Source organism: Penicillium citrinum (genome assembly GCF_028827155.1).
Source record: "Penicillium citrinum strain IBT 23319 chromosome Unknown utg000002l:1.0-3833315.0:1.0-3834789.0, whole genome shotgun sequence".
In the NCBI taxonomy this organism is placed as follows: domain Eukaryota; kingdom Fungi; phylum Ascomycota; class Eurotiomycetes; order Eurotiales; family Aspergillaceae; genus Penicillium; species Penicillium citrinum.
The window spans coordinates 1,175,802-1,199,525 of NW_026622687.1; the positions used below are offsets into that span (position 1 = coordinate 1,175,802).

The following is a 23,724-nucleotide window of genomic DNA, read 5'->3' on the forward strand; positions in this document are numbered from 1 at the left end:
CTTTCGAAATTTGCCTCTGTCGACATTTGCACACGGCATTTGAGAGATATTTTGTGTTAACTTGAGTTTGCTTCCGTTGATATCGAGCTTGGCCCATTACTTTTAACATCGAATTCAAATCCGAATTTCAATCAGTTCTGACTCTATGTTTTGGCTATCTTTCTTGTTTCACCTCCCAAATTTGCTTTTTTGAAGTGGTCATGGAATTTACAACGATGCTCTCAAATAAAGTCAACAGCCTCCCAGAAAGGATCTGTACAGATTCGTTACTCGCATTTTTAGGGCATCCGTATACTTCAAAGATAGAAAACTTTCAATACATATTTATCATATGGTCAGCTAGGCTCAGTCAGAATCTTCTGAGAAACGACTTCTTGTTAAGAAGGCTGTGCCCCACTTGGACTACCTAGCAAATCTACAGCCTATATGACAACTCATTCCGGGAGCATTGCTCCCGATCATCGAGAATGTGGAGCAATCTCACCTGAAACGACTCCAGGACTTGGTTCAGATGATCAAACAGGGCTCTCTGCTCATCATGGTAGCCCTGAAGTCGGATTGCCTTATCGACAGGCGAGTGCCGTGCCAAGGATCATGATCAATATATGTCCGAGGATAAGGATGAAGAGTTGAATGCTACACTACAGCGGAGGCTTCACGGGCGTATCTAGTCCATTTCAGTGACTGGCAAATGCCCAAGTCATGGTTGCGGCTTTCAGATGTTTAGTGGAAGGCTGCGCTGCCTGTTTGTCGAGATGATGATGTGGATACATTCGACAGGCCCAAGTGCGCCGATACTGTAATGTGGGCTACCTTTTATGATTACTATTATGATGATTAAAAGTAGATTTGCAACCCTTTGTGATGATACGAGTCATCGTCAACATGAAGGGTCGAGTATGAAATACAGTACAATATGATCGAATTGCTGAAGTTTTCCACTTTCTTGTACGCCATAGCCTTTCAAATAAAGTAACTGGACCTCATATTTCTCATAATATACCTTAGAATATGTATTCCAATATTTCGTTCAACCATTGACGAACGTTGCGTCATCTCAACCGCAGCAGAGTACACCTCATCTTTTCGCATGCAGAGATAGAGGTTAGCCATGAACCCCGAGATCAGGCAGCAGGGGATACAATATTAACAGGGAAATATACGGTCCCATGGCTAGGGTGAAAAAGGTGGTTATCAAACCCATTCAATCAATCCTTCTTTCCAAAGAGAAGCTTGTGCCATCGAGCACCTTTTTGCCACTATCTGCGGCCTCATATTTTTCTGAAGTCTGGACTCTCCCCATGTTATCTAAATGGATGTATATAAGCTTCCTCCCATATTAGGCCAATTCCTTTACATAATCCTTGTCCTGGCTGGCAGGCCGATAAGACTTGTATCATAGAGCTCCGAGGCAAAGTAGGAACATTACAATTGGAACTGAAAAACCTACGAGAAGCACGGTTCCCCGATACCTGTAAGTACACTCTTGCCGATGGCGAACTTCCGCGATGTGGTCCTGGATGGAACATAACAGTGCAGAAAAGGCTTTCAGATATATGGGCGATAGGCGATTTCGAAGTGCTCTAAACCATGTAGGATTGCTAGCTACTACTTTCGTACATCAATACCATATGTTCGTGTATGCTCCTTGACTGCCACTCAATCGTAGTTAATAACGGACAACCGCAAACTCCGTCATCCGAACGACGGTGACTTAGGAGCCGTGAATTCCGGTTCCGAAGCCTAGTTTCGCCAGTCGCGATTATTTTCAAGGAACTTGTATACTATATTGGAAAACATATTCATGGTAGTTTCCCAAGTATACGCCAGAGTCCGGCTGTAAGTAGGGCCATCGACAACTGTCGATAGCTCTTCCAATGTATAATTACCTGTTTGCAACGATCATATATTCACGCGATGTCTAAAAAGCATCGGAAAGATGGTATCCGAAACATAACACTGTGGAAGACTTTATCGCAATTGAAGCCACCAAGCCGATTTGCGACCACCATCCATCACCATCCGCCACGTTTCAAAATTTCAATATGAAACAAGATTGCGTAGGAAAATCAGCTGCATACCGTACCAAAAAGTGGTCGACTTTTCTCTGAGGTGTCTCACGAGATTCGTCATGTCTTGAGAGCTTTAGGATCGCAGGATCTATTTCCAGTGCCCGAATGTCGTCACTATCCTCTACTCTGGCGGCATAAGATATCACCAGAAACACCCTACCCTCCCCTCTCCTGTTAGACTGATGTGCACGCTCGTTTCACTTCCCAATATTTATATCTCTACACCGCGTGGGCAAAAGCCCAGCATCTGTGATACGTTACGCATGATTGACCTTTCCCTTGCTGTGATTGGTACAATTAGTTATGGTCAGGAATCACATGTCAAAGTATACACAGAAGCCAATAGGAAGCCATTATTAAGTTCATCTGATTTTGGAAGATGGAAGACAAAGAAGCTAAAGCCAGGAAAAGGAAACCATTCAATAACTAAAACTTTTGCTAAAGACAAACAAAACACAGCAATAGTCCAACCCTTCCCTTCTGACATCCTGGCGACCGAGATGAGTAATAACGCAGGATTCCGGGTTCAGATTCAGTTATTTGATGCCCTCTGCAAGCAGATCGAAAACGTCGAGAAGAATATTTGTCTTAACCTTAGGCACTGATTTTTTGAGCCCCATTAACTGATAAACTGCAGTCTGGGCACCCCGCACGCTATATTCGATGCTGAAGGTCGTTTCGCGGGGAATCTCAGTGAATTGCCCAACAACTGCAATATTAGTAGTGTTAGGTGGTAGAACTTCAGGCCGATCTTTCACATGTCTGGGCAGAAGCGTTGACGTTGCAAGGGGTAGGAGACACGGAATAGTATTTGATCTGGGAAGAATGCTCTCCACAGGGAAGTTGAGGTGAGAGAGTAGTTCTGTCATGATCTCCTCCCCCGAACAGTTTGCCATTGGTTTGTCAACAACATTGCCCATTTTTTCGGGTCTCAAGCCATACCCCCAGATAACATATGTGTGTGTGGGCTGATTAGAAAAAACGGGCTGGTGAGGAACACTGATGCTGAGTAGCCAATTACTATCGGGGAAAGAAACCAGTGCACCAGAGCCCGCAACATCATGGGTCAGCATTCGATATAAATACATAAACTGCGGGTCATAGAGAGTCGCTGTAAATGTTACTAGAGTAGACTGCCCGACACTGGAATTGAAATTCAATGGGGAACCGAATTTAGGAGCCTTTTGGGCAAGGTGAAACCATAATGACCAATCACCGTATGTAAAGTCATCGGGATCAGAAGGCTGCAGAGGTGGCTCAAAGTTGGTTCCTAATTGGGCACCTGAGTTTGGCGACCCAAGAGTGACGATGGTGATATCAGTCGAATTGACCTTAATTGTTTGCTCTTCGTTGTTTTCTCGTAAAATAAGCTCTGTAACCGTGTTTGAACCGCTGTGGCAATCGTCATTGGAGTTCATTCTCACATCAACAACTTTCGCATTGAAATGAAAATTAACGCCCTCCGAGAGAAGATACGCTGATATTGGTAGAATAACTGATTCATACAAAGTATATCGAGTCCGATCCAGGCTTTTCACATTATTAAGGCTGTGGATGTCTGGGAGATGTTTGCGGAGACATCGCTGGAACTCGATAGCACTATGCCACGGTCTTAGAGCAAATCTAATTGTTTAACAGTGTAAGCCGGATAAAGAACCCTATTGAGTGTTATGAGCGACTCACGTAGTAGACCATAAAACCCAAAAGTCGGATCCAAAAAATTCATCTCCAAAATAATCCTGGATGCGATTTCTCCCGAGTAAAAATTCATTTTCCAGCAGAACTTTCATAAGTTGCAACCGATGATAGGGTCCAATGGAAAGTTGATCTGCATTGGATCGTTCGGAACTGTCTCCTTTGTTTCTAATGAATCGTGTATTGGCAACTCTCCCAAGTGGAGGTGCCTCTCCCACTTCGAAGTCTCTGATAGAGTCCAATAAAGACTCGTCTGACCCTTGTGTTTTGGGAACTAAAGATAGTAGATTCTCGACACATTCAGCATGAAAGTATGGCAGGCTCCCCGGGTGGATTACGAATCCATTTTCTGAATCTCCAGAGCTAGTTATTCCGCCTCCAGACTTCTCATGACGGTCAAGTATATGGATATTAGACCCTGGCAGTTTTGCATCTTTGATGAGGTGTACGGCCGCGGCCAGTGACGCGATGCCACTGCCAATAAGCCATGCCTTAATGCTCTCAGGGTCGCGATTGACTGGAACTTTGGGACTCATTTTGAAAGATTCAGATTCAAGTGATTCAGATCAGGTGATTCAGCACCAAGTATTTCTCCTCATATACATAGTGTGCTTTTCATCAGGTTGTTTAGTTCCATTAAATAAGACATCGATTAAATGTTGGCTCATAGCACTGTGTAAGAGGGTGTTCTAGACCTAAACTGAACTATCATTCAGGTGGGCTATAGACCCGGCCTGGTGCGTAGTGACAGTTGGTCACATGAAAGATCAGTCTCATGACAATTGAGGCTAGACCAAGATGTATATTTTGAACGTATGATCCTTTTTGAGCATCGGATTGGTGGATAGGGAAATTGCGAATTAAGACAGCGGAGAAATACGGGAACATACATGTACATTGTCCGTTCTAGAGAAAGAGCCAACGGTAATGACTGCGGTTTGTTCCATATACAATGATGTAGTGGTAATTATGACGCTACGTATCTAATCGCCGTATACATATGCTCAGATAATTTTCCACAACATTATCCGCAATTGGGATCACATCATAGACAGCTCCAACGACTGCTTTAAAACCATACCCTGCCACCCACCTTTCTTCAACCCTAAAGAATGTCACACTATGCCTAGAGCAAAGTTTACCGACGCCAATATTACACTGTCATTGAATCGGAAGTACCCTCATATGTTGGTGGGACTTTTGGACAATAATAATAATGGACAAGGTTATCTTGGTCCTGGAAGCAGACTAGAGCATTTCACCGGAGAGGTAGAGGCTATCAATGTCAAGTGGGATTCTTGGGACCATAGTTCTCCGGCGCAGGCCATAGAAATTGCGGAGAGTGTGGATTTTGACGCTGGAATCGGCATCACTCTCAAAATGGATGGTGAGTGTCCCTGTCCCATCAAATGATGGATATACCAACAACTGACAACGCAATCAAGATAATGGATTTTACTTTACTCAGGAAAAGAAAGCTCGGTTTTACTATGAGTACTACTGAAATTGGTCCTACTTTAATGTAATATACAGTGGAATTCGAAAACAGATTCCCCTCGAAGACACATTCGCTTTCTTTCCCAGCGACCCACTAGAGTGTCAACCCCGGATCGCCCTGTTTCATGTCGCTCTCACAGCCAATCACAGTTACTAAACTTTATGATAAGGGGCTTTCTAGCCAAATCAAGCCTAGAGTGGGGCTTTGGGAAAGAAAGCGAGTGTGTCTTCGAGGGGAATCTGATTTCGAATTTCGCTGTAAAGGCCTCAACGTGGGACAGAAATTTACCTACTGGAACTGGTGGTCTTTTCGAAGCTCAATATCTCGATTCTTTAGAATACAGTTTCACAGGCCCATTTCACCAAAAATAAGAGTAGTCTATTTATGCAGCGCCATGAAAATCACAAATCCATGGCATGCTTTATCTGATATCCATTCGACATCCGAACAGATATGTCCCCACAAAATATGGGGCTGTGTTTAGACAAGGTTCTAGATCTATTGGACTAGTCTATCATTCAGGTATCATTGATGTAACTGTAGACCCAGCGTGCTTCCTAAACAATGGATCATATAGAGAAACAGGCTCATGACATTAGTAACGTGGGCTAGGTCAGGCGGAACGGGTGGAACGAATGAAATACGGGAGAATTACGTCTTCACCCGCCTCTGTAGACTTGGTTCTGATGTAAAATCAGCCTATGATCATGGTTCTTAAGGTGACTAGGGCCACAGGAAAGCGACGAGAGTTTGAATCTGTGCATGAATTACGCAATTATTCTCGTATTAAATTAAATAACTTTTTGGTATTATCACCTTCGATATCATGTGGTTTCTGAGCAACCTTGGGATGGGCTTGCATATGTATATATATATTCCAGTAATTTCAATACGAGCCCCTTTCGGAATTGCATTTTGAAAAAAGGGTAGAAGTACTGTAAACCACGGCATTCTCTCATACAGAACGAACCACTCTGTAGAACTCATAAACTATATTTACCCTGCTCTATCTACTTAGTGATCGGGAATATCTAACCCTTCAGTGGATTGCAAATGATTCTGGCATGCCACGCAAATTTCCAACTTCTCCCGAAGAAAGAATAAATGCCGCTCGCGGCTACAAAGCGTAAGCCCTTTCTCTACCAATTGCTTGCATATGACTTACGAAGTAATTGAGGGCATTGCACAATGAACACGTCTCTAATGAGGCAAAGGAGCATGCAAGGGAGATGCTAAATAAGTTGCATGAGGACGAGGCACGTCTAGAGCTTAGTGAAGAAAGTATACATGTTCCTTATCATCGCCAGCCACGAAGTTTACTCGGGGATGAGAGACCAATTACTCTCCAGGAGAGAATCAATGCCGCTCGTGGATACAAGGCGTATGCTCTCCCCTCGTAGTATACTTAGTATACTTTGACACTTTTTCCAAAGGGTTATTGGGGAAGACTAAATATACTAACGCAATACAGAGCTCTTCGCAACCCGCTTGTTTCGGCCGAAGGAAAAGAACATGCGTGGAACATGTTGCAGGAGATAGATGACGAAGCAGCCCGTCAGGAACTATATCATGAGCAGGAGAAAGCCAAAGATCCCATTAGAGTGGCAGCGGGTCTAAAAGCGTAAGTCCAGGTTCCTGTCCATCACCCTGGATACCTTTTAATCATAACCATCTCAGCGCACAGAAGAACCCTTTGGTCAGCGAGGAAGGTCATCAACGGGCCGCCGAGCACTTGAACGAAATTGAAAGCGATAGCCTCGCAGAGTAGTATATTGAAAAATCTTCAGTTGGTCTATACTTATATATGACATAGTGAATGTTAAATTCAGAAATCCCAGTTATATCCTAGCAGTTGAATGTCAGTACCGTTATTCATAAAACAACATCAGTATCTTAATCGAACGGCAAGAGCTGTTGTCAGCAGCATCACTGAATAAGGCAAAAATTGGACAGAATAATGCCCGCGGGAATTGTATATTATACTCTGGACATTAATAATGAAGGCTTCTCCAACAAAGGAGTCTCGCAGTCGTGTTCAATTTATCTACTCATAGCGAGATTCTGCCCTTATATAGCATTTCTGAGATCTAAAATAGTTTATTTCGAACAATTATTGACTTTTAGTCCCTCTATACATCTTGCAAAGTTCCAGACTCCTGCAAAGAGTATCGTGGTCGAGTGGGTCATCGGTAACGACAGCAAATTGTCACTGGTCTTGAGTCACAAAAGTGAGGTTCATCGATACAAGCACGTGATTTATGCAGTCTTATTTCAATGTTTCTAGAATGCCAAGTTTGTCAATGGCAAACCATAATTCCCACATATCATCACGCGTCGGTAGAGTCAGTGCGTGGACAAGTGACTACTTCTGACCAAGCAATGAAAAGGAAAATCTTCGTCTTATGATCGTACGTGATAAATAATTGAATGAGCCAATGATTTATATCTATTAAAATCCCATGTTGGACCTGGTGGAAATCTACTGGTCTAGATCGGCCTAGCCCTTGGAGATGATGCGTGGTTGGTGGCAAGTTACCGACCAAATTTTCCCGCGTGCAGCTAGTTGAAAACACGCGACAAGGAAAAGAATTGTCACCAAAGCTTTTCCATCCCACCTCAGAAAATTTTAACTTTTTTCCAACGTTTTTCTTCATAGACATAGCCATTCGGAGAGGTCTTTCGCTTCTCATATCTGCCATGTGCGCAGGAACCAGGGATGAGAGTAATTGCCCGCAATGGTACTTCCGGCCGGGAGTAGACAAGTCTAGGATTCTGTCAAGTGGTCCCCAGGTCATATCGTTATCATCCATTGAATACAATTAGCCGTATATATTATATGGAGAATTCTCCGAATAGAGGATTCTGTCTGTTCTGACTCCATGAATCCCAAACCGTCACGTCAAAGCTGTCTACACCAGACCCATTTTCCTGTCTATCTTTCCTCAATTGGGTTCTTTTGTAATACAGGCTCAAGTTTTCTGATCTCTTGATATATTACTACTCGGTAACACTTCAACGTTTTTGGTTTAGCTGAGAAACATTATTTCAATCAGAAATTTTTCAATACAACTTCAACATGATGATGTCTACTAACCACAGTGTTCTGGACGGATCCCATATAAAGAACGAGGAAAAGGCCAGCACCAAACGAGAAAGATCGACTGTTCAAAGTCCTGGACCGAAGAAAGCCAAGAAAAAACCCACCAAAATGATTCACCAACATATGAAAAATGACTTTGATCAGAAGCACAGGGAGGCCTCTGAGCCAACAGTCAAATTTGAAGAGACCTTGCTGTTCCCTGAAGAACACGAAAAGAAAAGTCTTAGAGATAAGATCCCTGTGACTGACGTTCCGAAATACCTTGGAGAAGATATCAAATCATTCAAGACTCTTGAAAAAGGTCTTATTTACTTCTTCTATCGATCCCGGGTCGATGTTCTCGGGGCCCGTGGAATCAATGATGTTGCGAGAAGTTTCATTGTTCTCCGTCCAACCCCGGGGGAACCAGGCTCAATTCAAAGTGATACCTCAACAGAGTTAGGCACCAAATTCCGACTGCTTGTGGTCCCTAAAAAAGTTTTTCCAACATCAGGCCGGGTCAAAGAAATGGCATTTGTTGAAAAAGCTGGAATAACCCTGAAGGAGCTTGAAAAGGACTTGATTGCTGGGGCAGAGTATAAAACCCAGACTTACGGTTCAAGAGTCATGCCAGACGCGACGCTGTTTGCAAAAGGCATCTACACAATCACTTCAGCACAGCGGAATTCCTATTTGTCATATATTCTGACAAATCCTGAAACCCTTGGCCCAGTCCAGCAAGATTTTGGTCTCCGCGCACGAGGAAGTTGGCTTGTGCAGTCGAAGAACCCTCAACTTTCAAGTCCATCATCTGTTAGCCTTCCTAAGGGCCCGAACTATCCGGAAAGGTGAGTTTTAAGAGCGCTATCTGCTATTCCAGTTCCAAGTACCTGATCCTATGTGCAGGTTCAGAGAAATATTTGGTTTCTATCGCTGGGTGCCATTAAAGCCTGAACTCATCGAATATGCTAATGCCCAAATTCTCCTTGTCGGCCGGTCCCGTAAGGAAACCTCTTCTATTGTACCTGAGGGGCGACACGTGGATAGGATGAGAGCGGACCAAGAATTGGATGAAATGGCGCGAGTGAACAACGAGAGAGAAAACAATCTACGAGGTAACTATTTACAGTCTTTGAATTGTGAAGTACTGAGTAACTAATTGCTGCTAGGGATTGATCCGGTTTACGGAGACTTGGGGCTCCGGGTCCTTCACGTACCGAAAATCTCCACCGTCTGGGATCGCTAAAAGTCCTCTTTGTCGGTTATGATGTAATGAATATCATCATTTTACTCAGTTCGAACGGTCGATGCAAGTTTCAAGGTTATGGAACGTATTCCTTGCCCACCTTGATATTTCCCAGGATCCTCGAAGGGGTACGTATAGGTGGGTGTATGGCCCGGATACAGATTAGTGGTGCTCATGAATTATGTATTCTATGTAGTTATCTCATTCTTTGGACGATACAGATAACATTTTTTTCTACTTGTACATCTACTGCATCTATCTGTTCTCTATCTCCACACCTCTATGGCTCGGATACCGGACTGCCTCCGGGTTGCCCCTTCGGTAGTTCCACATTTAAAAAGTCTAGCACGTTTCAAATAAGGCATAGCTTGCATAACATAAACTTATTTGCTCATGTTGCCGTCTTCAACTTTAGATTTCTATGCATTGCAGTTGAAATTGCTCTGTAAACAAGAATTGAGTTTTATAGAGTAAAAGAATTTCTGTTTTGTTTCATGAATGGGGTAAATTTCCTTCCAAGCAACGAGAATCAAATTATCAAATCCAAGACCTCAAGCAATATGTTTTTTTTGATCTTCTCGGATTTCCGTGGCAACCTCATCAATTCTGCTACAGCAATCTGTGCACCACGTACACTGTACTCCATACTGGAAGTGGTGTACTCAGGTATTTCCACAAATTGACCAATACATGCCAGGTTAGTGGTGTGATGCGGAATGACATTCGGTCGATTCCAGTTATACCGTGGAAGGAACGGAGCAGTCCCCAAAGGCATTCCACATGGGATGGTTTTTGAACTCGGTAAGATGGACTTCACGGGAAAATTCAGATAGGAGAGAACTTCGATAAGAATCTCTTCTCCAGAGCACTCGTACATCGGCTTCTTCACGTAGTTCCCTTCCTTAAGTGGGCTCAAGGCATACCCACAAATAATATTTGTATTATTTGATTGGTCTGGAAAGACCGGTTGATGGGGAACACTGAGAGTGATTGACCAGTTGCTTTGCGTCAAAGAAACTTTCGCTCCTGTTCCTGGTCGGTCATGAGTAAGTCTCTCGTATAGCACCATGAAATCGGGTCCGTCGAATGTCGTGGTAAAAGATTCCACCGTAGACTGCAAACCTTGAGACAGAAAATTGGTAGGGTTCCCAAACTTCGGAGAAATTTGAGCGAGCTTCTGCCATAGTCGCCAGTCACGAAACATCCGATCTTCCCAATTGATGGACAAGTTAGGAGGCGAAGAAACATTAGTCCCAAGGGCAGCACCCGCACTGGTCGAGCCTAAAGTGACAATAACTATATCATCGAGGCATACTGGGATCTGGCGTTTTGTCCCGTCCTTGACTACCTCAATTCCGGTGACAATGCATGGGTCACTCTCGGGATAAACCATTAAATTTGTTACCTCAGCGTTGAAACAGAACGAAACTCCTTGATCTTTTAAAAAAGCAGTGACAGGAATGATGATGGACTCGTAGAGATTATACTCCGTTCGATTTGATGATTTGAGGTTGTTAAGCGAGTGAATGTCCTCTAGATATTTGCGAAGGTGTCTCTGAAATTCAATAGCACTATGCCAAGGCTGCAGTCCGAAGCTGATCAACCAAATTAGGCAAATTATGGTTTTGGTAATTCCCGGGCAAAGGCACTCACGTCGTGGCCCACATCATCCAGAAGGTTGTTTCGAAGAATGATTCGTCCAACACATCCTTGATTGTCTTAGATCCGATTCCTTTTTCATTCTCCAATATGAACTTAATAAGGCTCCACCGGTCTTTCGCTCCAATATGGATGCCTTTCGTATCAAGTATTACTGGGCTTGAGTCCCCATGTTTTAGTGCTCGTACAAGAGCAAAGTCTTGTGGAGGCGGCCGTTCGATTTTTTCGAACTTTCGAACCGTATCCATTACGCTCGTGCCAGGCCATGTCTGGCTTGGAACAATAGATAAAAACCTTTCCATGCAGCTGCCTTGAAAATGTGGATGACATTCGAAGGGAAGGAAATATCCGTTTACAGCATCGCCAGACGGGTTCATCCCTCCACCCGAACCAGAGTGTATATCTAAAATATGGATATTAGAGCCAGGAATGTTGGCATCGTTGACCAAGTGTGCAGCTGCGGCAAGAGAAGCAATGCCACTGCCGATAAGCCAAGCTTGAACATGGCCGGGGATTCGATTGGGAATGGAGCCAGGATTGGGCAACGTGGTTGCCATGTTGAAATCATGTGAATCTAATCACAGGTTGTAAGCTTGAAGTAAACACGCCAAACTACCATAATAAATAGCAGTGGCTATTCGGAGTTTCTTTTTCGTACAGTCTAGAGTAAGTATCAGCCCAAACCAACTACGATGCGTCATCATTACGTGTGCATCATGTTGTCAGGGTAGTCATATTGGCCTCTACGGCTGTCGACCATTTGTTAGCTCGAAGTTCGAGGCCATTCTACGAAGATCGTAGATCGTAAGTATACACACGGATTGTACATACTGGGAAGGAATGATTCCATTCGCCACTCAGAGCCGTGGGAACGCTTGGCTAGACCATAGAAAGCATTGGGGAGTTAAGGTTTTAGTTACTGCATTCCGTAAACGTAGGGTAAAGTTATACGGCACTCTTGAGCTGGGCTCATGTCGTCATCGCCTTTCTTTGAATGGACCTGATATCTACCCATGTCACCTCAACAGCAATTTAGTTCTCAGAGAACTGTGCAAGCTCATAATTGAATCTGTTTTGATCTGCCTGGATTAGCCTGTCAACGGAAAAGTACTCCATAGCAAGCACAGGATATCTGGTAATGAGCTCAAGGATGGATCAAGGAGAAGACATAAAAGATACCACTAGAGCCGGGGCTCTAGTTGTCACTTTCGATGAGGTGACTCGCAGCGATGTATCCCTAGTGGGTGGGAAGAACGCCTCCATCGGCGAGATGATCGTTGGCCTCGGAAGGAAAGGGATTGAGGTGCCGCCTGGATTTGCGACTACAGCGCGTGCATACTGGCACTTTGTGGACTACAATGGCATTCGCCAAGAGATAGGCCTGTTGATTGAACAGTGGAAATCTGGTCAGGCGAGCCTAGCTGAGACTGGCCACGCGATACGTCAACTGTTCCTCCGCGGTGCTTGGTCGGCGGATCTTGTAAATGCGATCAGGTTAGCCTACCGTGACCTTTCAGCTCAAGTGGGAATCAAAGATGTTGGCGTGGCCGTGCGTTCAAGTGCGACAGCGGAAGACTTGCCGGACGCAAGTTTTGCGGGCCAACAGGAGACCTTTCTGAATATTTCTGGGGTGGACGATCTTCTAAATGCCTGCCGGCGCTGCTATGCCTCGCTTTTTACAGACCGCGCCCTCAGCTATCGACAGGCCAAAGGCTTCGACCATTTGCGTGTCGCTCTTTCCATCGGCGTACAACGAATGGTCCGATCCGATGCGAGTGGATCCGGCGTCATGTTCTCTATCGACACTGAAAGTGGGTTTGACCAGATCGTGCTCATCAATGCAGCGTGGGGGTTAGGAGAGAATGTCGTCCAAGGAACGGTCAATCCCGACGAGTATCAAGTCTTCAAGCCATTTTTGAAGGATAAGTACCTCGTCCCAATTATCGAGAAAAAGCAGGGTGACAAGAAATTGAAGATGGTTTATGGAGGTGACGGTATCCCGACCCGCAATATACCGACATCCAAGGCAGAGCGTGCTGCGTTTGTGCTGGAGAACCAGGAAATTATCCAATTGAGCCGCTGGGCATGTATAATTGAAAAACACTATGGATGTCCTATGGACATCGAATGGGCAAAGGATGGTGTCACCGGGGGAATGTTTATCGTCCAAGCCAGGCCTGAAACAGTTCACTCGCGACGCGACGCTGGTGTTCTCCGAACCTACAGGATCAGCAAGAAAGGACCACTTCTGACAGCCGGTCTTTCAGTTGGAGATGCTGCCGTGTCTGGCCGTCTCTGTATGATTGAAACGGCCAAGGACGCCAAAGACTTTTTTGACGGCTCAATCCTGGTGACAAAAACCACTGACCCAGACTGGGTGCCCCTTATGAAGCGTGCCAAGGCCATTATCACAGACCACGGCGGACGCACTTCGCATGCGGCCATTGTCAGCCGCGAGCTTGGGCTTCCAGCTGTAGTAGGCACTGGCAATGCAACTTACGTTCTTCACACCGGCCAAGATGTCACAGTGTCTTGTGCAGAAGGTGACAAGGGTTTTGTATATGAAGGCATCTCCGATATCGCCACGGAGACCTTGGATCTCGCAAATTTCCCATCCATAAACACAAAAATTATGATCAATCTCGCCAATCCTGCCGCAGCGTACCGCTGGTGGCGACTTCCGACTGATGGGATTGGGCTTGCCCGTATGGAATTCGTCGTGACAAATGCTATTCGGATTCATCCTATGGCGCTCGTCCATTTTGATCAGTTGAAGGATATAAAAGTCAAGGAAGAAATAGCGAACTTGACCATTGGATACGAGAACAAACCGAAGTATTTTGTTGATAAGCTAGCGCATGGCTTCGCGGCTCTTTGCGCAACAGTCTACCCTAAACCCGCGATAGTTCGCATGAGTGACTTCAAAACAAACGAATACTCCGGGCTCATTGGGGGTGCTGAGTTTGAACCAAATGAGGAAAATCCTATGATTGGCTTCCGTGGGGCTTCCCGTTATTACTCGCCACTCTATGAAGAGGGTTTCGCACTCGAGTGCTTGGCTATCAAGCGACTACGGGAAGAGATGGGGTTCACCAATGCTATACCAATGATTCCATTTTGTCGGACCATCAGTGAGGCGGAAAGGGTACTGCACGCTATGGCGGACCATGGACTCAAGCGCGGCGAACATGGCCTGCAAGTATATGTCATGTGTGAGATTCCATCCAACGTCATCTTGGCCGCGGAGTTCGCCAATTACTTTGACGGGTTCTCAATCGGTTCGAACGATTTGACTCAGTTAACGCTCGGGGTTGACCGTGACTCGGGTGAGCTGGCAGATCTATTCAACGAGCAAGACGCGGCTGTCGAATGGATGATTACGCAGGTCATCGGAACGGCACACCGCAGTGGCTGCAAGGTTGGAATCTGCGGACAGGCGCCAAGTGATCATCCGGAATTTGCAAAGTTCCTGGTAAAAGCTGGCATCGATTCCATTTCTGTCAGCCCGGACAGCTTTGCTTCAGTCAAGGCATACGCAGCTGCTAGCGAGCAGGAACGCCTTTCTGCTATCACCAACGAATCAAATATGCTTTAATGACTAGTCGTGTTTCCAGATTTGAATAACATGTTAAGAGTGTGCGCATGACTCTCTCATTGGGTCAATATTTACTGCACCACAATCAAAATTGTCTCTCATATGAATGTTCGAACAACTGTACTGTATCTGCTGCATTTGAACGTTCGCAAACCGTATGGCACTCTCTTTTCAGATTAAAACACAGTATCAAATGTAGTTCATTCTCATACCAAAATGGAGTGCACTTCAATCTTGATAAAATGCAATATCTCACTAGTTTCAAACAAGCCTAAACTGCCCACACTCCCGACATGTCCAGCACTTACATCTTACAGTTTGCATGGACTGTCTTGAGATGCAGACGAGCGTAGCTTGTGTAGATCAGAGCAAGCCTTAAGAGAATCTAGTACACCCGAGTACCAGGACGCCCTACTTATCATCCTGAGTCTGGATTCAGTTGAATCATTCAGAAAGATGGACACAAAGCTTTCCTTAAGAATGAAATTCGGACAATTCTTCATGGATCCAGCTATATCTTGCCACGTCGATTCATATTTACTGGTTCTGACTGACATTCTCAATGGTAGCCTTTAGTTCTTTCACTGACTGCTCCAGAGCCATCTTCTCAGTACTGTCTAGTGCCATGTCAATTTTCTTCACGACGCCTGCTCGCCCAAGGACTGCCGGCATACTGAAACAGCATCCCCACTCTGGCTGCATATAGCATATAGGACGAATATTTCGTTGATCACTTGTGATGGAAGAGCAAATACTGGATACGGCAGCTCCGATCCCGAGAGGTGTCGATCCCTTTACCCGAATCATTGTCTCTAGTCTTTTCATGCCCTCATTTGTAGCATCTTCGCATTCCGATGCATTGGCGCCGAATACTTTGCTCATTGGCATGCCTCCAATTGTTGCATCTGACCATGCAACGATCTGTGAGTCTCCGTGCAAGCCAACTGTGTAGAGATCGATCGAAGCGGGCGCGATCTAATCGGGAATTAGCGGAGGTTTACGTATAACTGGAACAAATGGAACGTACTTTTATCTTTTGCGCCAACAGATTTCGTACTCGCAATGAATCTAGAAATGTCCCTGAGCCTAGAACTTGTGATGCTGGTAGACCGGAGAGCTCGTATGCGAAGAATGTGAGAAGGTCCACGGGGTTTGCCACCACGAGGAGAATAGTGTCGCTTCTAAATGGTTTCATTTCTTCGACAATACTGCGCACAATAGAAATCTTCTTGTACGTGTGCTGGACTGCGGTTTCCCCTAGACCTCCGTTAGACCCATCACAGTCACGCATGTAATCAATCAACCACATATGATGCGATTTCCTACCTCTGTTATACTTCGAACCTGCGGTGATAACCACGATATTCACTTTCGCGCGCTTCCTGGTGAGTAGCTGCTCGTACTGTTGTTCGGCTATTGGAGCAGTAGCTAACGTCACAAAGATCAATGATCTGACTATCCCTCAACTCTCTGTCCAGATCAACTATGAGTAACTCAGTTGCAAGTGAAGCAAGAATAATAGAATAAGCGGCAGCAGTGCCAACTTGCCCAACACCGATAATTGCGATCCGGAATGCCGGGGTTGTCTTTGAAGCCATTCTGGGAACCGGTGCAAGTAACTACACTTAGGATCTGGGTATTGGGACCTCGCGCATAACTGACAAAATACGAAGATATAATGCGCCGTATATTGGAGAAATTGGTAACAACGTGGCCTGATCATTTCAGGTCTCGAATATGGCATTCGCCCCGTGCACTCTCACGAGGACGTATGCTTATTCAAGGCATGCTCCTGTATGACTGGAAATGATCTTGTGAGGTCATCAGGAAGCGATTGTTCGAGCTGAACCGCAGTGGTCGGGAGATCCTAGGTCAATCTAGAACCTTGAAGCCTGCCTTGAATTCAAGTTCGTCGATCACTATCACGAGTTATACTTGGCTATTCTCGACACTGCAACCGGGACTTATGCCTGAACGCAAAGCCGCTGTCGTCACCACTTTATGCTAGGTCTAGGTTGGAGTTTAGTGATACGTTGTAAATAACATGTATGGTAAATACAATGTAAATTCCAGCAGCGTATCGACGCCAGAAGCTACCTATCCAACTATCCCACTTTGTTTGAATAATTGCTTGTTTTGTAGGATGTTGTTTTAACATCTTGCCCATTCCATTCAAAGGGATCATCTCTAATAGGATGAAACCATATCAAATTTGTCCCTTCAGGCATAAAGCAAGCCATATAAAAAAGCATTGAAGTATTGCATGTGTTTTTGAAGGCCTGAGCACTGTCAAGTCGGCAAGCATGAGGTAAGAGGCTGCCATGGCTTGCAGGGAATAGCACAGTTTTGCTATAACACGTTGAACAGGATGGAATGAACTCTGTTTGGCCGACCTGTCCAATTTCAAGGTCACTAAGTTCGTGCTATACGTTCACAGGCCCTGCGTGTCCTATTGTTAAAGGCAATGACTCGATACATCTTGGAGGTGAAATAATTCGGTTTCACTATTGGTTTCACTACTGAAAATACATGGAGTTATTCTCTTGCGGAGTTTTTGGGCTGCGCAATGGTGGGACAAAAACTAAAACTCGACACTGACCGTATTTTGTTGTTCGAAAGATCTTTGCGTTATAATCTTTCATGGAACTTTAAAAGACTGTGAGAGACTAGTATACACTGAAATTTGATACTGAATAAATGCCTTTCGTGCCAATACAAGGGGTGAGGCCCGGGAGGGGAGATTATTTGAAAAACGCCGATCAGCTTGTGGGGTATCAAGGGCATTCCCTTGATACCGTGCCCCGAAACGAAGTACCTCAGCATCCAAGACGATCACGATAGCTGTAGTAGCCTTATACCTCTAGACGTAGCCATCCACTTCGTAGGTGGGCGAAAGTTTGCTCAGGATATGATTTCTCGACGATCTGATTTCATCATTCTGGTGTTCCGGACCACACAGCTTGCCAAACTTGAAAGTCTGGCGTTACAGATCACCTAATATCCTTTGCTCGGCGTTGGGCAAGTCGGTATATATATTCACCATGAGGCTCAACACAGTCTCCTTTAGTTAGTGTTGAAGCAAGGAAAAACCAGTTCACAGCATTTCCAGCAGTGGTAAATACGTCCCACACATTGTTTGGTAGGAAATTGCATAGATGCTGGTGGTCCCCCAGCGTCAAATTCTGAAATAGGCTCTGGCTCATAGCGTGGACATCTGCAACCCCGACTGTCAAAACCTTTGTGCCTTTTTCCAAAAGAGAGCCATATGGACCTAAGGGTTCCGTTCTCAAGACCGTTTTACCTTTTTGGACAGCCTCTAGGAACCTCTCTTCATAGTCCTCAGGGTCATAGAACAAGATAACAAGCTCTGCTTTGGAAAGGAGAGTGTTCCAGATTTGCTCTGGAGGCTTGACCTGTTTCATAACAATGAAACTTCTGAAGATCTCTCATATGCAACGCGATGTGGGATGTGAGAGATGCGAAGAATTCTTCAGAAGTATGGCCATACGTTTGGCGCACGCAAAGAAGAAGTTTTGGGGAGACGCTCCGGCGATGTGGAATATTTCAAGAGCTCGTGATACCCTTTGTATGCATGCAAGACAGTTAATGCATGCTGAAATGATGGAGTAGTTGCCATTTCAACGAGAATGTATTTATCTTCGAGTGATAATTGACTTCATTAGTATATACAGACTGAATATCGAAAGTTATGACCTACCGTTTGGATACTCGATCGTTGTTGTGCCGGAATCCCGACAAGACACGTTGAACTGACGGCCATACACGACCGTGTCCCAATCTTTCATATTTTTGTTCAATCCATCAAACCTGCTCGAGCGGTGTTAGTGTAAATTTTATCCAACTTAGAAACTAGCCAACTTACTTGTCAACACTGGCCAGTGTATAACCCACTTTGCTCCTTGGCATGAAAGGATCTTCAATTTGACTTGGAGCTTGATATGTCAGAATATCGACATGCTTCAAAGACGACCAGAGGAAGCCAAGCACGTCCACCCTGTGGATTGTTAATATGACGCAGATGAGCAGTGTGAAACATGTAGGTTGTTTCGGAAAATGACAGGCCTCTTGCTGTCATGGTGCTTAGATATGAGAGCCAATGCTGATAGACACACGTCATCAATAATAGCAACATGAGCACCTCCTTCTTGCGATGAACGAAGCGGACCATTAGGACATAGCCAGTGGTGTTTGGCATTTCTGTAGACCCAGTTCAGAAATTGTAGTTTTTCATCAGTACTGAGGTTTACTTGAGGTGATGCAGATCCCTGCAGCAATTTCCGCATTTTTTCCACAAGATATGCGATATTGGGGGATGGGTCGGGAATGTACCTGGAGCGTACTATTATCAATGTGCACAAAACCCTCCACTAAGAAGTGAACTCGGCGATAACTTACCACCGCATATCAATTCCAAGGAGAATGTGACAATCGAATAAGAGATCTCGTAGCATTGGCATTGGCATTGCCCTGGGCGGTCATGCCAAAAATTGCAATCCTAATATTCCGCTGCTTGAGATCCGCAACATAATGCTGCACCAGTGACCATGTATGTGGCGTAACAGAGCTCTGGTAATCTTCCGCCTCTGCCAGGTGAATGTGGAACGAAGCATCGACATTCACTAGGCCATGATTGTCAATGTCCAGGTATGGCATATTTCCAACGCCAAATGACCTATTAAGCATGAGAATTGAGAATGCATGGTAACGATGATAGCCAAAGATACCTGATGCATTTTCTCGCCATCGAGTCTGCTCGTTCATCAAGAGCTTTGTTATTCCAGCCGGGATACGTTGAAAGGCTGCCATGGTCTTCCGGCCGGCGCGGTCTTTCATGCCGCCCTATAACCAAGGGAATACAATCGAGTTCCATCCAAAGCCGCGAACATAGACTCGGAAATACCTCATGAAGCTCTCTAGGCAATGCCACGCCGACAATCTTTTCTAGATACGTCCTGCTGTATTTTTCCAGCTCGGTAACAATCCCATCACAGATTGCGGAGGAGGGTACTTCATATTGGTCATGTGTGAATTCAAGCTCCAAACAATCAATGGGGTATACAGAACCGCTGACGGCGATCACAACCCTGGATCTCGGGCCATCGGTTAATGCAGATAGGCCTACATATATGCTCTGCAAAAAGGTCAGAATCGTCCATTCACCCGGAGTGGTATGCTACACAGCGGTGTCTAAGCATTGAGGGATACACACATCGAGCACTTGGCCAGACCAATGCTTATCCTCAAAGCCGATTTGGGAATTTATGGCCTTGAATTCTGATATTGGATGCCTGTAAGTTGGTCGCTGATACATCTCGCACATAATTATTGCAAGGGTCTCGAAGGCTTCATATGGGTGACGAGAAGGAAAACGTATGGGATTCAAGATGGTTTGGCGCACATGGAATTTTTGCCCTGGAGTGCGAGATAAAAAAGTCTGACACATACGGCGTTCGAGTAGTATCTGGCGGATATGTATTGAACTTGCGATGTGATGGTAATATACTCGTTGATACACCCGTTGGTTTCTGCGTTTAAGATACCGTTCTTCTACCGGTGAAGTCAACTCGAGGCAATACGGTTATCATACAGTTTTCAGTTACCATACAGTTACCATACAAAACAATGAAAACCAACTTCGCGCCCCCGTTTCGCTTAAAGCAAAAGCCCAGACCTGTTGAGCGTGATAAGAAACCCCCAGTAAGATGCAAATATAGATCAATGTCTTCTGCTGTCTCTTGATGGATCTCTAATCTCCGTAGAGGTAAGTTGTCACTGTAGATGAGACGTGCGACTCAAAAGGGTCATCTCGAGGTATACCGGCCTTCTTTATCCGAATTCGCCAGAGGGGAATGGGCTCCTTCGGATCTTCCGAACACAACATGGACGGCGAATTGCGCTCTTAAAAATTTGATCTCGGCATTTTTTATAGGTCACTGGTTTGCGAGCGCATCTTTGACTTTTTTTTTGTTTTTCCTATTCTTATTTTGTTGGGATCTTGAACACATTAAGGTCTGATTTCTGACTACAACTTTCCGGGTTTGAACATGGCGCGGAGCTTGAATATAATATTCCAGGCTAGCTTTAAAGCATAAAGCCGGAACTACATGAATGCCAGTAATCGCAAAAGTCATGACTTTGGGACAAAAAATCAGCGCCAAGTGACTATAATGCCGAGGATAGTGTGCGAATCTAGCTCATCGCGTTCCCAAAATGGTAAGATAATGAAACTTCAAGGGTACCTTCACCGTGATTAATCGCATCTTAGGCTGACAGCGTGCTGATCTAGTCCTCTTGAAGGAGAAAAACCCTTTTCCGGGTTTTTTAAGTGTTCATTCATACGTTTTATGCGGTACAATTTATCGGTCCTTTCCACTCATGGCCAGAATATGCCACATCTCTAGCTCCAGCATTGAATGACAAAAAATCGCTCGATTTAATTTTGGGTTAAATTCCAAGCGATGTTAGATAGCAAGATCGCCAAAACCAAAGACTGCCAGCCAGTATTTAAGTTGTGAATATATTATTCATCGCTACTCTGTGAAGACTGACATCGCAGTATCTAATCCTATCCCGAATGCCGTGTCCTGTTGCTGAACGATGGCGCCATACAGGCGCTGCTGTGGGCGAAGTAAACAACGTTTAACAATAATCCTCCATTTCCTGTGACGGAGGCAGCCGAAATGAGACTTACTCATGGTCTTTTGCTCAATACGTCAAAATAGTGAGTACAAAATTAGTTCAGCCGTCATGTGGCCAATAATGGTTATAGCTTAGCCTACAAGAAAGATGAACTAGGAACGTTTACGCGCATTTCATTCGAATGAGACTAGCGGTGAGAATAGCCGATATTGCAAGCAAGGAAGGCCCTTACGATACTGAAATCCATATTGATACCATTATCAATAAAATCAAAATAAGGTCAACGAGCCTGGAAGATGAAAATTCGTTTGTATTGCGGTGTTGGCCAAACAGAAAAGAAAATTAAAAAAACGCAAAACCGAACACGTACATACATTTCACCAGACCAAATGAAGTATTTTATTCAACCATGGCTTGACTGATTCTGTTCACTGGATTTGCAAGAGAGCAAATCTGGCCCCGAGCCCCCTTCGATCAGTAATTTCAATCCTCCATCTAGATTGGAAACAGTGTATCCTAACTGTACCAAGGTTCGGTAGGCAAGGTAGCTATGATAGCCTACTCGAGAGTAAACGATAACCTCGCGCTGTTTGTCGATGCAGCCCAAGTTATGACGCAGTGTGTCAATAGGAATATTCACCGCCGACTTCACATGTACCTTGGCGAAATCTTCTTGAGGACGTACATCGATTATCTGCGAAGTGGCCAGATATTTGTACAGTTGCTGAGTTGAGACTAAATGCAGATCACCACGGAGAAGGTTGCCTGCTACCATCCCAACGATATTCACTGGGTCTTTTGCGGAGCCATATTCAGGCGCATATGATAGTTGAAGAGCTTCTAAGTCAAAAACAGTCATTCCAGATTGCACAGCGGTGGACAACACATCAATACGTCTCTCTACCCCCGAGCGGCCGATGATCTGAGCACCAAGAACACGCCCACTATCAGCTTGGAAAGCCAGCCTCAATGTCATTTGATGCGATGCAGGATAATATCCTGCATGTTCAGGGACATGAACTGTCACAAATTGAGGATAATGACCTATTTCTCTGAGTCTCTCCACTGAGACACCAGCGATAGCCGCAGTTAAGTGAAGGAATTTGCAGCTGTATGTTGCGAAACAACCACGATGCGGAACCGCACGTTCCATTATATGATCAGCAGCAATTCGACCCTGTTGGCTACCTCGCCCGCCCTGCGGAAGAACGTTTGTCATTGGGAAAAGTAACCCTTTTGTACCCGTCATTTCACCGACAGCGTATATATCAGGGTCACTGGTCTGCATGAATTCATTTACCGCTATGCCGTTTTTGCATTCGATCTGAGAGGCTTCTGCAATTTTGATTCGAGGCGTCAGACCAGTGCCTACGACGACAAGATCGGCCGGCACGTTGACATTATTGGATAATGTCACGAAGCAGCCATCATCAACTATACCGGGAGCAATATTTAGGGCACTCGTGTTTAGGTGTAGCTGAACACCATTTTTGAGAAGTTCTGTTTGCACTAAATTGGCAAAATCGCGGTCGAAGTCTTCGCAAATGCGATCCTGATCGTGTATTAAACTTATTGGAAGACCAAAGCTGTAAAGGCTCTCCACGGCCTTCAATGCGAGATATCCTCCCCCAAGAACAACAGCGGATCGGCAGCAATTTGCAAAAATGTAATTTTTGATCTTTTCAAGATCCAACATTGTTTGAAAGGGGAAAACATTTGCCCTGTCAATCCCAGGTACACTGAGCAGTTTGGGACAAGCTCCTTGCGCGAGAATCAATTTGTCGTACGGCAAGGTATAGCTGACATTTGAGCCCACCTGTCTCACTTGAATTGAATGTTGTTCTTTTGATATACCTACTAGTTCAGTATTGTCGCGTACATCCAAGTTATAACGACTTTTCAGGCCTGCGGCCAGTCTGGTGAATAAGAAAGGTATCGTTTTCGATTAACACCACCCACCACGCAAGGGGCTCCCGAATTGGCATAGCTTATATAATGACCCTTCTCAATCAAAATAATGGAAGCTTTCTCACTCAATCGTCTTGCACGCAGGGCTGCTGAAACTCCACCGACAGAACCTCCGGCAACGATTATTTTCATAGGCTGTGCTTCGTCACTAATGTTGCTTGCCATTTCGGGCGTGCGAATCAGAACAGGCGAAAATAGATACAATCTCTCTCGGTCGGGATTGCATCAGACACAGGCATGGATGATCATGAA

At 44.9% G+C, this 23,724-nt stretch overlaps 11 protein-coding genes across 11 annotated transcripts; 4 read left to right on the forward strand and 7 right to left on the reverse strand.

The window, feature by feature from the left end:
- Positions 1-2,608: 2,608 nt before the first annotated feature.
- N7469_002286 (oleate hydratase) lies at positions 2,609-4,303 on the reverse strand (the record flags this gene model as incomplete). Its single annotated transcript, XM_056641206.1, has 2 exons — positions 2,609-3,695; positions 3,756-4,303. 2 exons carry the CDS (start codon positions 4,301-4,303, stop codon positions 2,609-2,611), a joined length of 1,635 nt encoding a protein of 544 aa, XP_056503700.1.
- Positions 4,304-4,889: 586 nt separating this feature from the next.
- On the forward strand, positions 4,890-5,271 carry N7469_002287 (uncharacterized protein; the record flags this gene model as incomplete). The annotated part of the gene is made up of 2 exons (XM_056641207.1): positions 4,890-5,154; positions 5,213-5,271. The coding sequence occupies 2 exons, from the start codon at positions 4,890-4,892 to the stop codon at positions 5,269-5,271; spliced, it is 324 nt and encodes a 107-aa protein (XP_056503701.1).
- Positions 5,272-6,329: 1,058 nt separating this feature from the next.
- N7469_002288 (Con-6 family protein) lies at positions 6,330-7,033 on the forward strand (the record flags this gene model as incomplete). The annotated part of the gene is made up of 4 exons (XM_056641208.1): positions 6,330-6,391; positions 6,443-6,646; positions 6,737-6,886; positions 6,943-7,033. The coding sequence occupies 4 exons, from the start codon at positions 6,330-6,332 to the stop codon at positions 7,031-7,033; spliced, it is 507 nt and encodes a 168-aa protein (XP_056503702.1).
- A 1,308-nt stretch (positions 7,034-8,341) lies between these two features.
- Positions 8,342-9,590, forward strand: N7469_002289 (BTB domain transcription factor; the record flags this gene model as incomplete). Its single annotated transcript, XM_056641209.1, is given in 3 exon segments — positions 8,342-9,192; positions 9,251-9,495; positions 9,514-9,590. 3 exon segments carry the CDS (start codon positions 8,342-8,344, stop codon positions 9,588-9,590), a joined length of 1,173 nt encoding a protein of 390 aa, XP_056503703.1.
- A 529-nt stretch (positions 9,591-10,119) lies between these two features.
- On the reverse strand, positions 10,120-11,806 carry N7469_002290 (oleate hydratase; the record flags this gene model as incomplete). Its single annotated transcript, XM_056641210.1, has 2 exons — positions 10,120-11,185; positions 11,244-11,806. The coding sequence occupies 2 exons, from the start codon at positions 11,804-11,806 to the stop codon at positions 10,120-10,122; spliced, it is 1,629 nt and encodes a 542-aa protein (XP_056503704.1).
- A 593-nt stretch (positions 11,807-12,399) lies between these two features.
- N7469_002291 (phosphoenolpyruvate synthase) lies at positions 12,400-14,844 on the forward strand (the record flags this gene model as incomplete). Its single annotated transcript, XM_056641211.1, has 1 exon — positions 12,400-14,844. The coding sequence occupies one exon, from the start codon at positions 12,400-12,402 to the stop codon at positions 14,842-14,844; it is 2,445 nt and encodes an 814-aa protein (XP_056503705.1).
- Positions 14,845-15,381: 537 nt separating this feature from the next.
- Positions 15,382-16,442, reverse strand: N7469_002292 (lactate dehydrogenase/glycoside hydrolase; the record flags this gene model as incomplete). The annotated part of the gene is made up of 4 exons (XM_056641212.1): positions 15,382-15,819; positions 15,872-16,101; positions 16,171-16,257; positions 16,301-16,442. 4 exons carry the CDS (start codon positions 16,440-16,442, stop codon positions 15,382-15,384), a joined length of 897 nt encoding a protein of 298 aa, XP_056503706.1.
- Positions 16,443-17,834: 1,392 nt separating this feature from the next.
- On the reverse strand, positions 17,835-19,060 carry N7469_002293 (uncharacterized protein; the record flags this gene model as incomplete). Its single annotated transcript, XM_056641213.1, has 5 exons — positions 17,835-18,257; positions 18,353-18,501; positions 18,563-18,672; positions 18,728-18,859; positions 18,978-19,060. 5 exons carry the CDS (start codon positions 19,058-19,060, stop codon positions 17,835-17,837), a joined length of 897 nt encoding a protein of 298 aa, XP_056503707.1.
- Positions 19,061-19,269: 209 nt separating this feature from the next.
- On the reverse strand, positions 19,270-19,671 carry N7469_002294 (UDP-Glycosyltransferase/glycogen phosphorylase; the record flags this gene model as incomplete). The annotated part of the gene is made up of 1 exon (XM_056641214.1): positions 19,270-19,671. The coding sequence occupies one exon, from the start codon at positions 19,669-19,671 to the stop codon at positions 19,270-19,272; it is 402 nt and encodes a 133-aa protein (XP_056503708.1).
- A 2,236-nt stretch (positions 19,672-21,907) lies between these two features.
- N7469_002295 (uncharacterized protein) lies at positions 21,908-23,200 on the reverse strand (the record flags this gene model as incomplete). The annotated part of the gene is made up of 1 exon (XM_056641215.1): positions 21,908-23,200. The coding sequence occupies one exon, from the start codon at positions 23,198-23,200 to the stop codon at positions 21,908-21,910; it is 1,293 nt and encodes a 430-aa protein (XP_056503709.1).
- Positions 23,201-23,403: 203 nt separating this feature from the next.
- N7469_002296 (uncharacterized protein) lies at positions 23,404-23,637 on the reverse strand (the record flags this gene model as incomplete). The annotated part of the gene is made up of 1 exon (XM_056641216.1): positions 23,404-23,637. One exon carries the CDS (start codon positions 23,635-23,637, stop codon positions 23,404-23,406), a length of 234 nt encoding a protein of 77 aa, XP_056503710.1.
- Between the last annotated feature and the right edge of the window lie 87 nt (positions 23,638-23,724).